Source organism: Astatotilapia calliptera, chromosome 2 (assembly GCF_964374335.1).
Source record: "Astatotilapia calliptera chromosome 2, fAstCal68.1, whole genome shotgun sequence".
NCBI classification, from domain to species: Eukaryota; Metazoa; Chordata; class Actinopteri; order Cichliformes; family Cichlidae; genus Astatotilapia; species Astatotilapia calliptera.
The window spans coordinates 6,546,539-6,565,258 of record NC_137423.1 but is presented as its reverse complement, the minus strand read 5'-3'; the positions used below and the strand labels follow the sequence as shown (position 1 = coordinate 6,565,258).

The 18,720-nt window shown below is 39.8% G+C and overlaps 1 protein-coding gene across 2 annotated transcripts in view; it reads left to right on the top strand.

The window, feature by feature from the left end:
• fstl5 (follistatin-like 5) overlaps positions 1 to 18,720 on the top strand; it is a 198,655-nt gene that overhangs the window by 122,961 nt on the left and 56,974 nt on the right. Inside the window, exons 7-9 of one of the 2 annotated variants that reach the window (XM_026182971.2) lie at positions 9,009 to 9,175; positions 13,589 to 13,603; positions 17,081 to 17,201. In XM_026182971.2, the coding sequence (XP_026038756.2) occupies positions 9,009 to 9,175; positions 13,589 to 13,603; positions 17,081 to 17,201 (303 nt within the window). The remainder of the gene's footprint in view (positions 1 to 9,008; positions 9,176 to 13,588; positions 13,604 to 17,080; positions 17,202 to 18,720) is intronic. The other variant, XM_026182987.2, reaches the window with a different exon arrangement.

The following is an 18,720-nucleotide window of genomic DNA, read 5'->3' as shown; positions in this document are numbered from 1 at the left end:
AACCATTTCCAATTAGCTGCTAGAGTGAATGCTCAAACTTATTAGCCTTTTTAAAATTGATTTGGAGGAGCATAACAATTCTGGCTGTACAGTTGTGATTTCCTTTTGGTTTTTATTAATTATCTTTTCTTGTTTCTTTTTTATTATAATTGTTTTTATTCACATTCTTTTTCTTTTTAACCTAGTCCACCTCTAATCATGTGTTATCCCACGCGTGGTGTAATACAGACTTTGCCAGGCTTGAAAGTTAGTTGACTTACACCCTTTACTTCTCTGAAGATTATAATTAGACATCCAAACCATCAGCCAGGCCTCTTCTAGGAAAAGCTGCGTCCATTAAGTCAAGTTTGCTGTTAGTCAGCACCCATGGTAGAGTGAGAGTTAATGGATAGTCTGACTGTTGCTTGTCAAAACCCCTGCTGAGTATTTCATTCAAGTGCTAAAATGGTTTCATAACTTGTGGCTCATTTTCAAACATGTTTCTGCTATATCTCCAGAATTTATTAAAAGAAGAAGTTGATGTACTTTTTAAATTTGAAGTAATCCTCGAGTAAAGTACTTTTTAGTCCATTAGTGTGGTATAAGGCAGCACGGTGGCACGGTGGTTAGCACTGTTGCCGCACAGCAAGAAGGTCCTGAGTTCAATTCCACCATCAGGCCGGGATCTTTCTGTGTGGAGTTTGCATGTTCTCCCCGTGTTTGCGTGGGTTCCCTCCGGGTACTCCGGCTTCCTCCCACCGTCCAAAGACATGCAGCTTGTGGGGATAGGTTAATTGGATAATCCAAATTACCACTAGGTGTGAATGTGCGAGTGAATGTGAGTGCGAATGGTTGTCTGTCCCTGTGTGTTGGCCCTGCGACAGACTGGCGACCTGTCCAGGGTGTACCCCGCCTCTCGCCCTATGACAGCTGGGATAGGCTCCAGCGCCTCCCGCGACCCTGAAAAGGATAAGCGGAAGCAAATGGATGGATGGATAGTGTGGTATAATTTGTCTATGTATGCGCTCCCATTGACATGACTCATCACCCTGCAAACCAACACTGTGGGGGGACAAGCGAGACCAGCCCCCCCTGCCACCCCAATACATTACCAATTTCAGTATGAGCTTTGCAGTTTCACTATGCTGATTCAGTGGGCACAAGGTACTCAGTAAGTTTACTTGTGAAACATGTTTCTCCATGGCAGCTAGTCCTGTGCACAACGAGGTTGGAAACAGTGGGGTTTCAATGAATTAACTCTTCACTACTGTTCATGTGCCACTGATGGGTCAGGTTTAAATTCCCAGTGAGGAGAAATTTCTTACAATAAGTTCTACAGCTCTCTGAGTGAGAAAGGTTCAACTTGCTTTTCTGGCTGTCAGGAATGTTTCAGCATAAACGGGTTGCTGCATTCATTTGCTTCTCTCAGCATTTAACATCTCCTGTCATCTATTTGAAGGTGTAGGCCTGGCTGTAATGTTGCTGAAAAACTAGCAGAAACCAAGACAGTTGGGTGGAAGTGTATACTGCCCCTTTAACACACAAACTGGTGCCTGATGTTTGTCAGTAAAGTGCATCAGCACATACTGGAGTCAGCAGCATTAGTGGCCTAGTGGCTTTTATATTTAAGAAATAAGAAGTCATTGAAATATAGCCTCTCTTATGCTGTAGCTTAAGTGCCGTGTGATTTACTTATAGCAGGAAGATGGAGGATTTTTTTCATTACTTGTTTTCCACAAGGTAGCTGTGATAAAATTAGTCCAATTAGACATCCTCTTAAACTCTGTAGCATACTAATGCAGGCCGTCCCTCAGGATCTCTACCAGCAGCTTGGAAACAGACTAGAGGCTGATCAGCCAGAGGTAATGCACTCACAAAGGCCATTTGTGACTGTTTTAAAGCCATCCTGATGTTTAGAATGTTCGTGGGAGGAGGGTTGAAGGTGATAATAATAATATTCTCACCTTTTACCTAATACCTGTAATTTTTTTTGCATATTTAAGATGGTTTTAGCAAGCTGCAAAAGCACAGTTATTTATCCTCCTTCACAAGATGGTGAAAGGTGACACGAGATGCTGAGACGCCGCCCCTATAGCTGTGCATTATATATATAATCATCTCTTACAAGCACAGATTCATCATAAAAGGCAGCTCGTTGTTCTTTGACCTGAAGTTGAGCTGCAGTGTTTTCCATGTAAACAAACCCAAATTTATTATTTATTTTGCAGAATTCACCTGTGCAAACGTTAAGTACAGCTGCCTCTGACAATATCGATTACAGTTATCAACGTCTAAGCTCAAAAGATCTGCTCAGAAGATCTTAATTACAAGTACGTGATGATGAGTTAACAAGTCCCATGTCTGCATCTGTTTATATTTTCCTGTCTGCTTATTCATTCTTTGAAAAATTATTAAATAATTTCCCCATTTTGCATAAAGAATTAAGGACAAAACACAATGAAAAGCAATTTTGGAAAAAGCAAGGCATCGCATAAGACAGTAATGAAAAGCAGCTCTGGTGGAATAAGAAGACACTGCTACTGTGTACACATACTTATTAATATAAAGAATATACTGAAATAAGAGAGCCATTATTACTTCACATCCATCCATCCATCCATTCTCTTCCACTTATCCAATTCAGGGTCGCAGTCTCTATCCCAGCTGTTTTAACGTACTCTCGGGACAGGTCGCCAATCTATCTATGGCAGTTTGGTGAGAGAACTGTAAAAAAATGCTTCATAGTGTCATAATATAAATATTCTGTGTAAGCTCAGCCTTTTTTGAGCTTACGTAAGATTGTTTTGGAATAATTGGTTTTTATAACATGCAGTCAACTTCTTGTAGGTAATCTTGTAAGCTGTAAATTTCTTCCGACTACATCTTTTTCTCCCCTGAACAACAATTATGGTTATGTTAAACCTTTCATCTGTACTCTCTCACCAAGTTTTCCCAGTGATGTCAAAAACTGCTTTTTGGTCTTCACAGCTAGGTTGTTTCTGCATTACCAAGTAAGGAATGAAGGAAAGGCGCAATGTTTCCCTGTCAGCAATGTGGGTTTCTCTTAATAAATGCATAAAAAGTCACCTGATTAGTGTTTTGTTTCTTATTATACAGGGAACGATTCATTTTCTTTAAGTAGCGCAATAAGCCACAGCAGTTCAACATGAAAAGCAAAACTACGAATCTTCTTTGGGAAAACAAAGGACATGGGAATGTTTCACCAGTCAAACTATTTTCTGTTTCTGCCAAACATCCAAGTCCACAGAGTCATTCATGCGCTATATCAAAAACACAGAAGCAGAGACTCGATTCTTCTTGCTTTGGGAGAAAGTTTGCACAAATCAAGTCAACCATCCAAGATCAGAGAGCATTCAGATGAATGTGTATTCTGTTTTTTGGGGGGGTGTTTTTTACCTTTGAGTCTATGCATATGATCTATGAATACTGAGCATCAGGGAAAAATACTTTTATCTCCTCTTCAAAATGTCAAACTCAAAAGCAATTGGGGCTACACAGACGTTCAGCTTTGGTAATATTGAATGTCATTAGGATTGAGCGAGGGAGTAAGTTAGAAAGGAATGAAAGACTTGGTGAAGAAAGACAACTCGAGTGAGCATGTATTTGAAAAAGAGGGCGACAGAGCATGATAGAGGATGGAGTAAGAGGGTTGGCTAAGCAACCTTGGTGCAATTTGTCTTCATGCAGCTGGTCCTTTGCAGCGTCCTCTAGGCAGAGCCTATTTTCCCTGACAAGCTTGTTGCCTCCAGTGCAATAGGTGATTTACCTTGTGCCGTGCCACTGACCAACATCCCCTTCTGAGAGCAGAGGAGAGTAAATCAAAAGTCTGGACCTTACCGTTAATCACTAATTACAGGTTGATCCTTCTCTGGGGGCTGAGTCCCTCAGGCCTCAAATCAGACCAAAAAGAGGAGCCGGTGCCACTTCCTCCACTGATAAATCTTTAACACAGGAGCTCCTGCACGCTGAAGGCTTTCAGCTGGCTCTGGCCGCCCAGACTCCCCTTTCTCTGAGGATTTTCTCATTCGGGTCGGATCCCTTCCCTTCCATCCCACCCTTGCTCCACCCAATAGCTAAAGCTTGCCTGCCTGTCTGCCTGCCCACTTTCTTCTTAAAATTCTCCCTATACCTTCACAGATTTCTATCCCCCTGGGGATCAGCAGCAAATCGAGTTTGTTGCTTGCAGCGTATTCCAAAAGCATTACGATACAAGGGTGCTGTAATTGAATGGTTAGGGAGGACATTATTGAAGGAGATTTTTGTCAGTGTATCCACCCACCACCACCTCAGCACCATGTAGAGCACCAAGTAGCTCCTTGATCTGCTGGCTATATTGTTATCAGTGTCAGGGTAGGAGGAGGTATGTGGCCACGAGTGACTGAGGATCCACTTTCCTTAAATCTTTGCTTTCTGCATGAGGGTCATGTTATTGTGTTTTGTTTTCCTTGCTTTGTTTTTCTTCTTACTTTCCCAATTATGTTTTCTTCTGGACATTGTTAATTTTACCTGACACCTTGATTGCTTCATTTTGGGTTGCTATGACTATAGTTAATGTAACATGAATTTGGTAAAAGTACACTCAGACTCAGCCCATTATTTTCTCATGAACTTTGATTGAAACAAAGTTGAAGTAAAATAAATAACCATTTATTACAGGAAGGATAAACGTAAACCAGACTTACCAAATTGTCAATAAAAATAGAATGCAATGATCTCTTAAATTGGGCAGCACGGTGGCACGGTGGTTAGCACTGTTGCCGCACAGCAAGAAGGTCCTGAGTTCAATTCCAACATCAGGCCGGGGTCTTTCTGTGTGGAGTTTGCATGTTCTCCCCGTGTTTGCGTGGGTTCTCTCCGGGTACTCCGGCTTCCTCCCACCGTCCAAAGACATGCAGCTTGTGGGGATAGGTTAATTGATTAATCCAAATTGTCACTAGGTGTGAATGTGCGAGTGAATGTGAGTGTGAATGGTTGTCTGTCCCTGTGTGTTGGCCCTGCGACAGACTGGCGACCTGTCCAGGGTGTACCCTGCCTCTCGCCCTATGACAGCTGGGATAGGCTCCAGCGCCCCCCGCGACCCTGAAAAGGATAAGCGGAAGCGAATGGATGGATCTCTTAAATTATTAATGGTAGTAGTACAAAGAGTACAAATCAAATGTTTGAACTGATAAATGTCTGTTTTAAGCATATATAGTCATCTTAAATTTGCCTGCCAAGCATTTGAAAGAAATTTATGACGGAAGGTAAAAAACCAGTGGACAAATTGTGTGATTCTTAAGCAAAAACAGTGACACACACACCCCCAAAAAAACCTCTTGTGGAACATCTGAAAAGTAATAATTGGTGAACCTGGCAAAATGTCACCTTGTCTCTTAGATACTAATAGCTTTAAAAGCAGAAGCAATTCTTCCATTTTGACAACTTCTAAGTATTTAAGGCGAGTGACACGAGCTGGAGCTGCTGCTTCAGTTTTCATTGATATAGCCTGCAGTGTTCTTAAGAAAACACAATGAGGGTGCAATAGGTCAACAGTTGCATCAGTAGCACTTATTTACAGGGTTGTGCACTATGAGTTCTGCTGTAATGTCCTCAGGCTCTTGAGAGAGAGTATATGGCAAACACGACCAGTGCCACTGGGTCGTTGTGTGCCCGCAAACATCACAATGGAAACGGTTTTTTTGGCCTTCCTACACAATCTTTACTGTCTACCAACCCTGCGCCATACTTAGGGTCCTTACAACTTTGTCTTATATCCTAAAATAAAGGGGGCGACATAAATTGTTATGTTAGCAGACGTTATATGCTACCTGTGGCAGTGGATCCACTTTGCTGAAACATGAAAAAATACTCAAGAGGTGAGCTAAAGAGAGCAGTGCATCTGTAAGCCCTGAAACAGTGTTTCCCTTGTTGACCTGAAGTTGTCCGTGTACATCAACACTGCATAAAAACATGTCTAATGAGCTGTTATAAAACTAGTTTTTGCTCCTAAATGTTTTTCCATTTCCCTTCAGTCATTATTATTTATTTCCATCCATGACAGCTCTCATATCACCCCCGCTGACAACTGTTGTCATGTCTTTATTACATTGAAGCAGTTCTTAATTAATCAAATGTGTTCCATCAAATGACTGTCATATTACGGTGTCCACAGGGGAGATGTTCCAATCGTTTATGAAGCTGGTTATTGCTTTTCATATATCATTTACACCATGCTTTTTCTAAATCAAAACAAGTGGCAGGTTTATTATTTATTTCCGTCGAAAAAATACTGTCTGTGCTGGGCATCACATGACATTTTATCATTAACCAACAAAAGAGACTGACTAATGAGCAAATATGTTTGCTTTTTAGGTTTTAGTTTGAATGTTTTCTTTTCTTTTCAACTTCAATATTTGTGTTCAAGATCATTTGTTATTAAGAAGGAAACACTTTAATTTTCATCTCCTAGGGGATTGTCGTGCTGACACACATAGGAATATACCAAAATAAAAAACTATTAAGAAATCTAAAGTTTATCCTTCAAGTTTATCTACTGAAGATAGATAGCAACTACTGTTGCCTTTATCTTCTACATCTTTACTATCTCCTCTCTCAGCCCTTGGTATACCTCTAGGTTTGCGAGTTCCATCTTCCTGAAGTTGTTATGACAGATTTAGCTGACCATGTCAGCTGGGTATTATAGCTACATGTATCACTATGGCCTTCTGTTTGTCCACCACTACCGGTTGGTTAGCCATCACCAGTTTATTTACCTTTATCTGGAAGGCCCACCAGCTCTTAGCTTGGTCATTCACAACCACCCTATGGGGTGTATCCCATTTTGTGCGAGGAATTTCCAGGCCATGCTCCGCACAGATGTTCCCGTATACTATGCCAGCCACTTGTTTATGGTGTTCTGGTTATATATAGACTTTGAGCATCTTGCTGTTATGTGCTGAATTGTGTCAGGGGCATCTTTGCACAGCCTTCACTTCGGGTCTTGGCTGCTGTGGTGGACCCTAGCCTCTATTGATCTTGCGTTGAGAGCTCATTCCTGTACTGGCATCATTAGGGCCTCTGTGCTGTCTTTCAGCCCAGTTTTGTCCAGCCATTGATAGGATTTTACGATATCAGCCACTTCTTCCATCTGCTGGTGGTACATGCCGTGCAGAAATCCATCCTTCCATAATGGTTCATTTTCTTGCTCTTATTTCTTGGGTTTTTGCTATCTGAGTTATTCTCTAAGCACATAGGTCATCTTCCTGATGTAGCTAAGGAGTCTTTGTTCTTTCATCTATCCAATGCATCTATTCAAGCACAGACTAATGCAATAGCCTAATGGTATACGGGTCACTGACTCACTCCAATGAGCTATAGTGGTAGTCAGTGTTTTTTTTAATCGCTTTTTCAGCAGTTGAATAAGAAAAAAATTTCTAGAAGAAACTGCAGCCTTATAAATTACAGCAGAGTTTGTTCAACACTTCACTAACAGTATAATCATTTAAACTTAGTTATTCTTCACTCAGAAGAAAGGGCTCTCATTAATCCTCTAATTTTGATGTAATCCTAGCAGTGATTTGCCTGGGCTTAAACAGGGTTTCATTGGGCCAAATGTGAGATTAGAAGTCTTAACTCAAAGCTTCCCACTGAAAAGAAGTATGAGTTTTCACGCGGTCTCAGTGTGATTAGCTTGGATCTAACACGCTAGCCAAGTTCACAGTTCAAAGACACAACAAGTGGACCAAACACAGCAAATGAGTGAGAAGGTTAAAAAAAGCAATCAGCAGACATTGGTAAAAGGGCCACAGGAGTCATGCTGTAATTGAAGGTGTTCTCATCCTCATTCTCTGGGCTGTGGCAAGTGAACACTGTTGGACCTGCTCTTTCATTAGGTTTTGTATTTCATGCCCTTAGGAGCAGAACAAATTGAGTCTCTGTTTCCTTTTGCTCCATTGCTCATTACCCAAGAGAAAGATTAAAAGGCATTCTTTCACAGGCCACATTACATAATATCAGCAAAGTTGGACTGTAAATTGTACTTGTTGTCTCTTCAAAATACTGGACGCACCAAGGCATTAAACAACTTCAGCCATGGTGACCTCTCGCCAAGCTACCCGATCTGACTTACTTGCAGTATTCTCTCTGTGTTGGTCTCATCATCATCAGAATGAGGTTTTAAACACTTTGGTGTACTGCAGAAATACTGAAGCGAGCAAAAAACTAACTCTGGTTGAGGTGAGGGGTTGTGTTTCTGTGGGGAACCTCTGTGAACATAGAGAATTTTTTTCTTTTCCTTTTTCTTTTTTGATTTCAATGTTACTTTCATCAGAAAGTGTGTACTCCTGGGCTTTTACAACAGCATGGAGATGTTTTAAACTCTTAGAACACTGAGCATGTTAAAAATATTCCAGCTTTAAGTTACAAAGCACCACGCTTCAGTTGAGATTTTAGTAGTCAGCCGACGAGTAGTACTGGTGCCTCCCAAGAGTGTCAGGTTTGTTCTTTTAGCTAAAAAAAGAAATACATAGTGGTGGACACAGACTCTGCAGAGAGGCTGATAAAGCAGAACTTCCATTAAAGTATCTTCACATAAATTATGCAAAGTGTTTACAGAACGTTAAACTTAATTCCCTCTCATTACTGTGCAAAATGCAATAATTGTGCTGCCTCGGTGCATATTTAAAAAAAGAAGTGTCTCCCGCTATAGCACGGTAGCAACTAATTGAGACACGCTTGTATTGTGTGTCTTATTTTTATGCTTCGTTTTTATGCTTCAAGAAAGATGTGAGAAATCCATGAATTTTGAAACATCTCAGTGGGTAAATTGTGAGCCATTAGAAGAATGAAAAGCCCGTGAGTACTCAATGCAGAAAAAATATAGGATGACTGAGTTGAATCATATTTTTTACTGTTAGCCTTCATGCTCATAGTTTAGAGAGGCTACTTTTACTCAGAAGGTTAAATGTTTCAGAAATCATAAATTGAGCCAAAGACAGTCACTCAAACTTTTCTGTTTATCTCATCAACAGATGCGTACCTGCTCACCCTTCCAGAGGACCAGAAAGTCAGCGTGACAACAGTAACCGTGGGCCAGAGTGCTGTGTTGACTTGCGCCATCACAGGTGAACGGAGACCTCCTATATTGTGGAAGAGAAACCATCAGTATCTGAACTCCTTGAATCTGGAAGACATCAATGTAAGAGCTACCTGTCAAAACTGCCTTTAATTTATTGTTTCTAAATAGATGCAATCTAGTTAGATGTGCATAGAACTTTGAATAGTTCTAATTATTGCATTTTCACAGCAGCAAGTCTCACCAATTTGCAGTTTTTGCAGGGCTGTCACTTCTTTTTTCCTTTTGGAAAAAAAATTACACAAAAAAAATCCCTCCTATATTTTCTTCTCATCATATTTCAGCTTTATTCTTTTGGCAGTGGCTCAGATTGTCAGCGCATTTTATTTGACTGTTGGCACTGGCTTTGTATTGTAGGCCTGACAGTAATCCGGAATGTCAGTTTGTGTTCCTGGTGTCTGTGTTTAGAGACTGCTGGGAGGGGCTGGGATTTCAGACAAAGACAAAAGATGAAGGGGGATACCGAAGGGGTTCAGCCCTAGAGGAAGGACCTACTTTTACAACTTGGTGAAAGACTGCGTGTGCGTATGTGTCGGCGTTTTAATCTGTATGCACGGCCCCAGACAGCCCTCTGTGTCACTTTCATCCACATCAAAAGGAGCACGGATACTTAACGTAGCGAGATACACAGAGAGGTACAGAGGCAGCTCCTTTGCTTTACCCTTTTCCTCTCCATGTGTCTGGGCTGACCAAGATGAGTGTGATACTGCTGTGCATAATTAAGTCAACACTGTCGAAGAAGATAAAGGGAAACCCAGCGAAGCCACTAATGTACCATTAAATCTTGATGACCCTTAAAATGAGTAAGAGGCGCCCAGCTGTCGCCAGTCATCCTTGGCACCATCAACTGGCTTTAAACTAGTGTGCTGGTGCTGGATGGAGGTGATGTGCAACTATTATAGAAACTTGTGCCAACCCCATACGTAAGTCAGATTTTTTTCTCAAGAACGCTTGAGAGGATTTATGGAAGTGAAAAAAAGTGAAATGCAAGTTTTTGTAAGGTCAACCTGGACTTTGATCTTTTTCATATGTCTTTTTCAAGAACTGTTTTACTGCTTTGTTTTTTGTTTTGCAAGATTCAACAAAACCATTTTTTGTTTCATCTTCTTATTTTGCCTGAAGACACGGCAGAGTTCAGCATCTCAACGAGAGGTGGTCTTTGTCTGCTTTTCATGCACTGTCATCCGTTTCCACAGTGACCAGTATCAGATCTTGCCCAGGTGTAGTTTCAATTCAAATGTCAGCTCAGGGATGAAAGCTTCTGCTACTGAATGAGGTTCATTATGAAGAAATGCTTTCTCTGGAGTTCATCAATAGCTTGGAAAAATGACAGCATATAGACGAAGGAATAAAAATGACCTATTTTAAAACTGTTGGGCATTGCTATGATTTTACATCAGAACTTAGATGAAAAAAAAATCTCTCCACCTTTTCTACTCATACATTTTTTTCCCATTATTGTGAGAGCAGGGAGGAGAACAGGCTGTGCTGGTAATCAGAGTTCTGCCTTTTGTGGTTTGCAAACATCTTACTCTTAGAGAAAGCATCAAAATTTGATGTCCGTCCACAGAACTCAAGGTTTGAGTTGCACATCATGGAGAAAGCGGAGTTGAAAGAAGGCTTCAGCTAACAGTTTGCATTTTAATTAACCCTAACCCACTTTGGTACCCCCAGGGCTTCATAGTACTTGTGGTAAATGTTGACACATAAATTATACTCGCTATGCCTCTCGCTCTATGGTGCACACAGCCTGTTGGGTTGATGCCAGTGCAGCTTCATGAAGTGAAACTGAGTTGGACAACTACAGGGACTAATCTGGCACTTCATACTGAGAGAACTTGATCTAGTCTGATCCTCGGGGTATGCGATTGTCAGATTAGATTTTTTTTGTTGGTACCTAAAAACGCCCAAGTTTACAACCTCTGCTGTTGCTCAGATTACCTCTTCACTTACACTAAACAGTGTCAGCAAGACAATCAGCATGAATGCTAACAGCCTCTTGCTTTTTAACAGAATACTGTGTGAAAGCCACGCAGCATCAAGAGGAACTACCAGTGGAACAGGCGCAGCTCATTCCAGATTTATTTTTGGCCCTCAGACATCCAGTCAATCATTGTTGTTCTTTCCAGAGAGGAGAATGGATTTTGCCTGCATTTGGCATCCACAAGCCCTTTCCCAAATTGCCTTGCAGACAATTTCTGTATAATTGCTGTCTGTTAATATTTGTGAGCATCTGATGCCAGCCTTAATTGGAGTTATATTCCTGTGAGTACACATGGGAGATTTATGCTGTGTAATCTCGCAGGCCCTCCCAATTTTAGAACGTTGTTATTTTAGATTTTTTTTCCCTCAGACTTAGTGAATTGCACATTAATCCCAGCGGGGCGCTTGTATCCTGGAGTTCAATAGAGCCTCTCTGAATTCTGACAAAGCAGCTTACTGTAATTCCGTGAAGTTGACAGTTGCTGGCTATTGCATCATCATCCAAGGCTGTCAGTATTTCAATCCTCCCTGAGTGGCCAAGCCAAAGACACAGTTGTGTACTGTGCATGTCTCTGTGCAAGAGTTTGTGCGTGTACCTTCGTATTTGCTTTTGGGGATGATGACTCTTTGGTTTTGGCAAAAGTTCAGATGATGACATTTTTGTAATTTTTCAAAAGTTTGAAAATCCATCTATTTAAAGGAGTATTTAGAAGGGATTTGTATACAGTATTTCTCAGCAGCTTTCAGAGTAGTACGTCCTACTTAAACTAGTGCTTTCACAATAGAAACATATCTCATTAGGACCAAAATCTTTGATCTGAATCATAAAAAACATGCATATGTTTAAAAATAGACATGTTTTGAAGACAGACATTAAAGCTTCAATAGGAGAAGATGAAACACAGGAAACAGCACAAGCTTATCAGAATGTTTCTTATTCTCCTTTCTGATCACATGCATTGAAGTCGGTATTTATCTGATATAATTCTTAAGCAGCTGTTTTTTTTTTTAATTGAATGCAACTCCTGTGCTGTTTCTAACAGATGATTCAATCAAGTTTTGTGATAACACATTTCAGATAATACATGAAATAACTGAAACTCAGTGTCCTGTTTTAAAATAGCTACAAAAACATGTAATTTAGCAAAGCAATCATATTGTCTGGAAGCTTAGCTCATATTCTGTACTGTCTGTACTGGGTGACTTGCTGCCGTGTCAGTGTGCATTCAACAGACAGTTTGCTGAGAGAATAGCTGATATCTCCTAAAGTGATGCCACAGTTAAACACTATAAAACAAGAAACAAATTGCAAAAACTGCAAATGTTCATATTTGAGACAAGTGCATTTATCATTTTTTACTAAGCCTTGATGATGCAAGAGTTAGCACTAGGGCAGGTTAATAACTCCCGATTTCGAATTTATTTGGATGCAACATTTTCAGTGGTACAAATGTTTCATCACTCATCCAAGTGACTTCTTCAGTCTCAGCTGATTGCAGGTTTCCCCAGGCTTATCAACAGTACAGTTGCATAACGATCAAAACTACCACCACTGCATAACGATGAGTTACGAGATCCAAGAGAAAAGGAGGACACTCGCTGCCCAAGTGAAAAGCATTGTTGATCTCATATATGTCACGAGTGTTGGAAGAGTTGAGATGCATATTTTTTAAAACTTTGTGTCTCTGTGGCTTTCAAACCCGAAATGCAATGCACAAGAAATGGTCCACCTCAAGCAAGCATCAGGTTCACAGCAGGATTACTACTTACTAGTGCCAAAAGCACTGAGTAAGTAACCACTGCTAAGTGGTTGCAATCAATCATCACTCTTTAAATGAAAGGATGAGGAAGGAATTCTGGTTTGAGCGGATATTTATGTAAAAAGGAATGACCATCTCAGAGTTCAAGCAGTCTGTGATTTCAGCCATTCTCCAGTTCTCTGTGAGTAATGCTCATGGCCACTGATTAATGCTCATGACAATTTGCATGTCAATGATCAGGAAACCGAGCTTGTGGCTCATTGATACATAATGATGATAATTTTGATCATTATGCAGTTGTACTGTTTATAAGACTGGGGAAACCTGCAATCAGCTGAGACTGAAAAAGTCTCATGGATAAGAGATGAAATGTACCTAAATTACTGAGCACGTGCCAAGACAAATCTCCTGGTTGTGTGTATATATTCTCCCTGTCAATGTGTGGGGTTCTTCGATTTGCACCGGTTTTCTCACACAGTGCAAAGGAATGCTTGTTAGGTTAATTGGTGATTTTAAATTAGCCATTTTTCTCTGTCTGTTACTCTGTGACTGGTGACCTAACTTCCACCCCTTGACAGCTGGTAGTAGGCTATAGACCCCATTTGGATAAGTGGCTAAGAAAACGTTGGTACTTTATTATTTGCTTCCCTTTTTTGGTTTGGAATCCATCTCTTTCATAAATGCTTTGATTAGAAATGAACCTCTAAATCTTTGACTTCTGTTTTTCTTCCAGCAGATCCCGTCTCAGGTACGGTGTTTTTGGTTTCACCAAACTGACATCAATTCACGTTTTCTGTTATTTCATCTCAAAAAAAGCCCACAAAGCTGTAAAGTGCTGACAACAAATCATGTCTGTCAGCTCAGGGATGGGACAAAAAAGTCTGAAAATATTACACATGAACTGTCATGCAAACTTTTATGGGACAGTTAAATCTAAAGAAGTAACCTTGCCTAAATAAAGGTGTTAAGCTAGTAGAAGATACTAGGATTATTAGCATAAGTAAGGTTGGAAAGCAAATTTTACATGCCTATTATACTTTCACCTTATTGCTATTTTAAAGGGTAATATATTCCAATAAATACCTGGTAGTGGTCAGCCGTGCAGATAGGTATTTTATGTCACATTTAGAAATATGTCTCTCTGACATTTACAGCTTTTCCCGCTATGATAGAGGTGACTTGAATTTTGTTTGCAATGGGTGCAACATCAAAACAAATTAACTTCAGCAGCTGTATTTCTCTCCAGGAACTGTCTTCTTAAGTTAGAGAGTGAGCTCTGTGGATTAAGTCAATCCATTTCCAACATTTTCCTTTCCTCTCAAAAGGCAATTCGAAGCAGTGAATCTGCAATGAAGCATTCATAGATAAGTCACCTACAAACATAAAAACAATCAAAATACAAAACTTTATATAAGGAGGAGTTGAAACAAAAAAGTGTTTCTAGGAAAAGATGCACCTTTTTTAAATGTCAGTTTTGTTAGCTCAACAGATTAGTACCATTCACCTCCATTGTGCTGGGGCGCAGGAGTAATTACAACAGCTGAAATCTTATAAACATAGGCACATAAAAATGAAAATATTTGCATGGATAGAAATACAAAGAGGTAAGTAATAAAATGGTTCTTTGTATAAAATTGAACTGACATTTTAATGGCGAACAGCCTATTTTTAGCTGGATTGCAAAACATTTCCGTCTTTGTTTACACTGGAGGGTATTTTTACTCAAAATGTCGTGTTCTTCTAACAAAGTTTCACGAGGCTGAGCTAGAAACGTCTTCAAAGGCCATTGTCTGAAATGCCTCATCATACCACAGGTTAGCTATTCAATGAGGTGGCTCTTCAATGTTCTTTCAGAGGTGACTGGGCAGTGACAGCTTTATTAATTATAGTTTCTTGAGGACTATGGCCTATTTGTAAATCCACCTCTGCCTGCCCTTGTCTCCTTTCCCTACGAGTAGTCCTACCCTTGCCTGTTTCGTGTGCACAGAGCTGGGTGCTGGGTGCTGCTGATAGCTGAGGTTAGGGTGGTGAGGTGAGGTGGAGGAATCTTGTCGACAGCCTCCGCCGTGGCTCGTTCCACCCCTGTGAGTTTCATTTCTCCCCCCATTCATTTTTCATTTAAGAAGGTGACACAATATGCTCTGAGCCCAAGGGGCCAAAACGCACCATCGATTTCCCCTCATATTGTGGAGCTCTGATGCTTCACTCAGCCCGACCCGTTACCAAGCTTGTACGTTAGATCGGAGCACACCGGGACGAACCGATAAACACGCAGTTTGCCTGTAAACACGAGGACTGCCTGTCCTCGCTCATCTGCAGACATTTAAGGGTAAGCTGAATGTCAAGATGTAAAGCCGGCAGAGATGTGATCAAAATGTTAAAAGCTATTTAATGAGAAAAGGTACATTTCTTCTTATGAACTCTTCTGATAGAGGGTTGTAATTAAGGCTGAGTCTTGACAATGCTGTGTACAGGTATAATAAACCAGAAGCACTGAAGCAGAATCAAGGATATCCTTAAGAGCAAATGTTCACACTGCTAAAAGATATCTGAATGATTTTTTTTAAGCGTAGCAGCAATCAGAAGTGAACACGTTTTGGCATTTGGCCCTCATCAAGTTAGATGGCAATGGTGAAAACTCTAATGAAGGCAAAGTGCCGCAGCACGCTCATTTCTGAAAAGCCACTGTGCAACACAGTGTTATTGTAAGAACAAGCACTTATTTAAGTAGTCCCAGAAGATTTATAATGTATTCGCTTGATTTAGATGATACGCTTAAAGGAGTGTTGTTATATAATTCAATGTACGTTTATTTTTTCCTCTCAAATATAGAAGCAGATTCTAAATATTAATGTCTTCTTTTTAATAGTTACTACCTTAAAAAACTGTGTCAACAACTTGGAATTCAAGAGTGAAATTGCCAAACACAATAAATAGTTACACTAATACTAATGAATGAGTCAATAAATAGGAAATAAATAAATAATAGTCAACCATAATATCCCAGGTAACTTCCTGTGCATTAGCATTATTAGCATGTTTAGGTCAAAAGTAAACTATTAAATTTCTTTCTCCTTTAGGGTTGTAAAAACGAGAAAAACACTTTTACTTTTCTTTCAAGCAGAAGAAGTCTTTTTATTACTTTATACGAATCCAATGCAGAAAAAGAGCACCTCTTTAATTAATTTTTAGGAGTAGATTATTATATTACTCCAGGGCTCAACGTAGTACCAAAATGTATTATAGTAACTTGTGAAGATGACTTTTTATTGCAGTGTGATCTTACCAAGAGGGCAGACATTCACTCTTTGCCAGCACACCATCAACGGGCTCATTAGCTTTGGGGGCTTCTTTCTGTGCTGCAGCTTGAACAATTTATTCCTCTGCCTGCTTTGCTTCCATGTCCGGCACCATTTTCTTTTCCTGTTCTCTGGCTTAATAACCACAACACAGCATGAATTAATCATGTTTCAGTTGGCTTTCATAGATTGGTTTTGGTTTTGTTTCGCTTGAAATAAACCACATGAGCATTGCTTTGTGTATTTGTGGAACATGCATGGACACAAAGTGTCAATGTTTTGCCTTTTTCAAGGTCAGTTACATTTCAAATGAGTGTCTTTTGTTATTTTTAATATTTCATTGTTTTTTTTGTTTGTGAAACACTGTAATTTTTGTGGGTTTGAATCCACTCTGTGTGGAAATTGCGTTTATCAGTGGGAGGTACTCTAGCTCCCACAGTCCACAGATATGCACGAGGTTAGGTTAATTTGTGATTCTAAATTGACTGTAGATGTGAACGTGAATAACCTGTTCAGGGTGTACTTCTTACCCTACGACATCTGATATAGCCGCACCACCGATGGATGGATGTGTAATTTCTACAGTAATCATCTGTCACCTCAGCTCCTTTCCATCAGATTTCTTCCACTGATTGGAAAAACTGAAAACAATTCTTCTTAACTGTGTTCTGTGGGACAAAATGGCTTCAACTTTTGACTTAGATTGATGGCCATTAGCTCAGCAATGTGCCTTTTTGGTTGTCATGTGGTAGTTTTAATTTCCTGTTCTATAAACGATTCTCATCTGCACGCCACAGGCTTGTTGCATTTCAACTGACACGATTCATTTCAAGCTCTCAATGCCTAAAGCCAAACCTGCTGCTTCTGGTAGCTTTCTGTAAGTGATAAAAGCTGTTATTTATTTATTTTCCTTCTATGTGTGGCAGGATTTTGGGGATGACGGTTCACTGTACTTCACCAAGGTCACCACTACCCACATGGGCAACTACACCTGTTATGCTGATGGATATGAAAAACTGTTTCAGACCCACACTCTTCAAGTGAACGGTAAGAGGCTTACACATACATTTGTCACACTATTTGTAAAACAATAGCCCTGTTTAATGCTAAGATTTCATCTGAAAATCGATATTTGGTAAATAATAGTAACAAAGTGGAAAAAACACATTCTTGCCAGGTTTAAGGCAAATTTACATTTACTGTTAACATTTAGAGTTTTGTTATGATCTCACAATGGTCATTATAATCTTTGTATTTGTCCCCACAGTCCCTTGTCACATTTGTGGTTGTATCCAGTCTTTGTTTATATTGCTCTTAAAAAGTCATGACCATAAGTATTTGAACAGTCAAACATTTTTGTGTTTTTTGGGGTTTTTTTGTCTTGTTTTTTTTTCTCTGTACACGACCACCGTGGGTTTTAAATCAAAGAACAGAGATGTGATTCAAGTGCAGACTCTCAGCTCAAACTCAAGGGGAATTTGCCTTGAAAAACTCCTGGGTTCCTTTTCCAGTATGCTTTGGGTCGTTATTCATTTGCACAGTCAAGTGCCGTCTAATCAGTTTTGCAGCTTTCGGCTGAATCTAAGCAAAGAGCCCTGCACACTTGAGAATTAATCATCCTTTTTCTGTCACCAGTCGCATCATCAATAAACACTAGTGATCCAGTTCCAGTTGCAGCCATGACATATGGCATTAAGCTATGCCATAATACTACCTCTATTATGCTGGGGAAGGTTAGGGTTAGGGTTTGGGTTTGGGTTTAGGGGTAGGTTAGATCATGAGCTGTTCTAATCTGGCCTTTTTGTTGAGTGTAACCAGTGGTTTGCACCTCTTGGTAAACCCTCTGCAATTGCATTCATGAAGGCCTTGACAATGATACACCTCCCTGAGTGTGTTCTTGACTTGATTCGATTTTGTGAAGGTGTTTTTCTTGCATCAACATTTCTTTATGTTGAGAGATTAATTTGTAATGAAATAACAAGGGAACAGGTTGTACCTGGCTAGGAATCTGATTGTCAGTCAGTTGTCTAACTATTTTTGAGCCCCTGAAAATGGGAGGCTATGTGTAAAAATAAGTATAATTCCTAGAGGAATAATTTTTTTAATAACTTGAATTAAAACTGAAAGTCTCTTATTCAATCACATGTTCATTGTTTGAGTTAAAATCCACTGCAGTGTTGTACAAATCAAAATTACAAAAATCATTGTCCAAAAATGGACTTGTGGACTTGACTGTAGCGGTGCATTTAGAGCCAATAATGGGCTTTTAAAACAGCCTCTAAAGAGTAGAAAAGTAGAAATTCATTTCTGAGAAAATTGTCTTTTTTTTCTAAGTATTTCTTCCTGGAACAGTCGTCCTTTAGAAAAATGTCCCTCTGCAAAATCACTTCAAAACAATCATTGTGTAGGGCACTCTTTATTAATGGAGACTGTAAGTAAATGGGTAAGTGGTAAAATATCATGCTGCACTCAGGAATAGTTGTCACCATACCTACTGCTTAAAACTGCATGCCAGGTTCTGCTGTGGTTGGGCTTATTTTCTTAGCTGGTTCTATAAATTTATAAT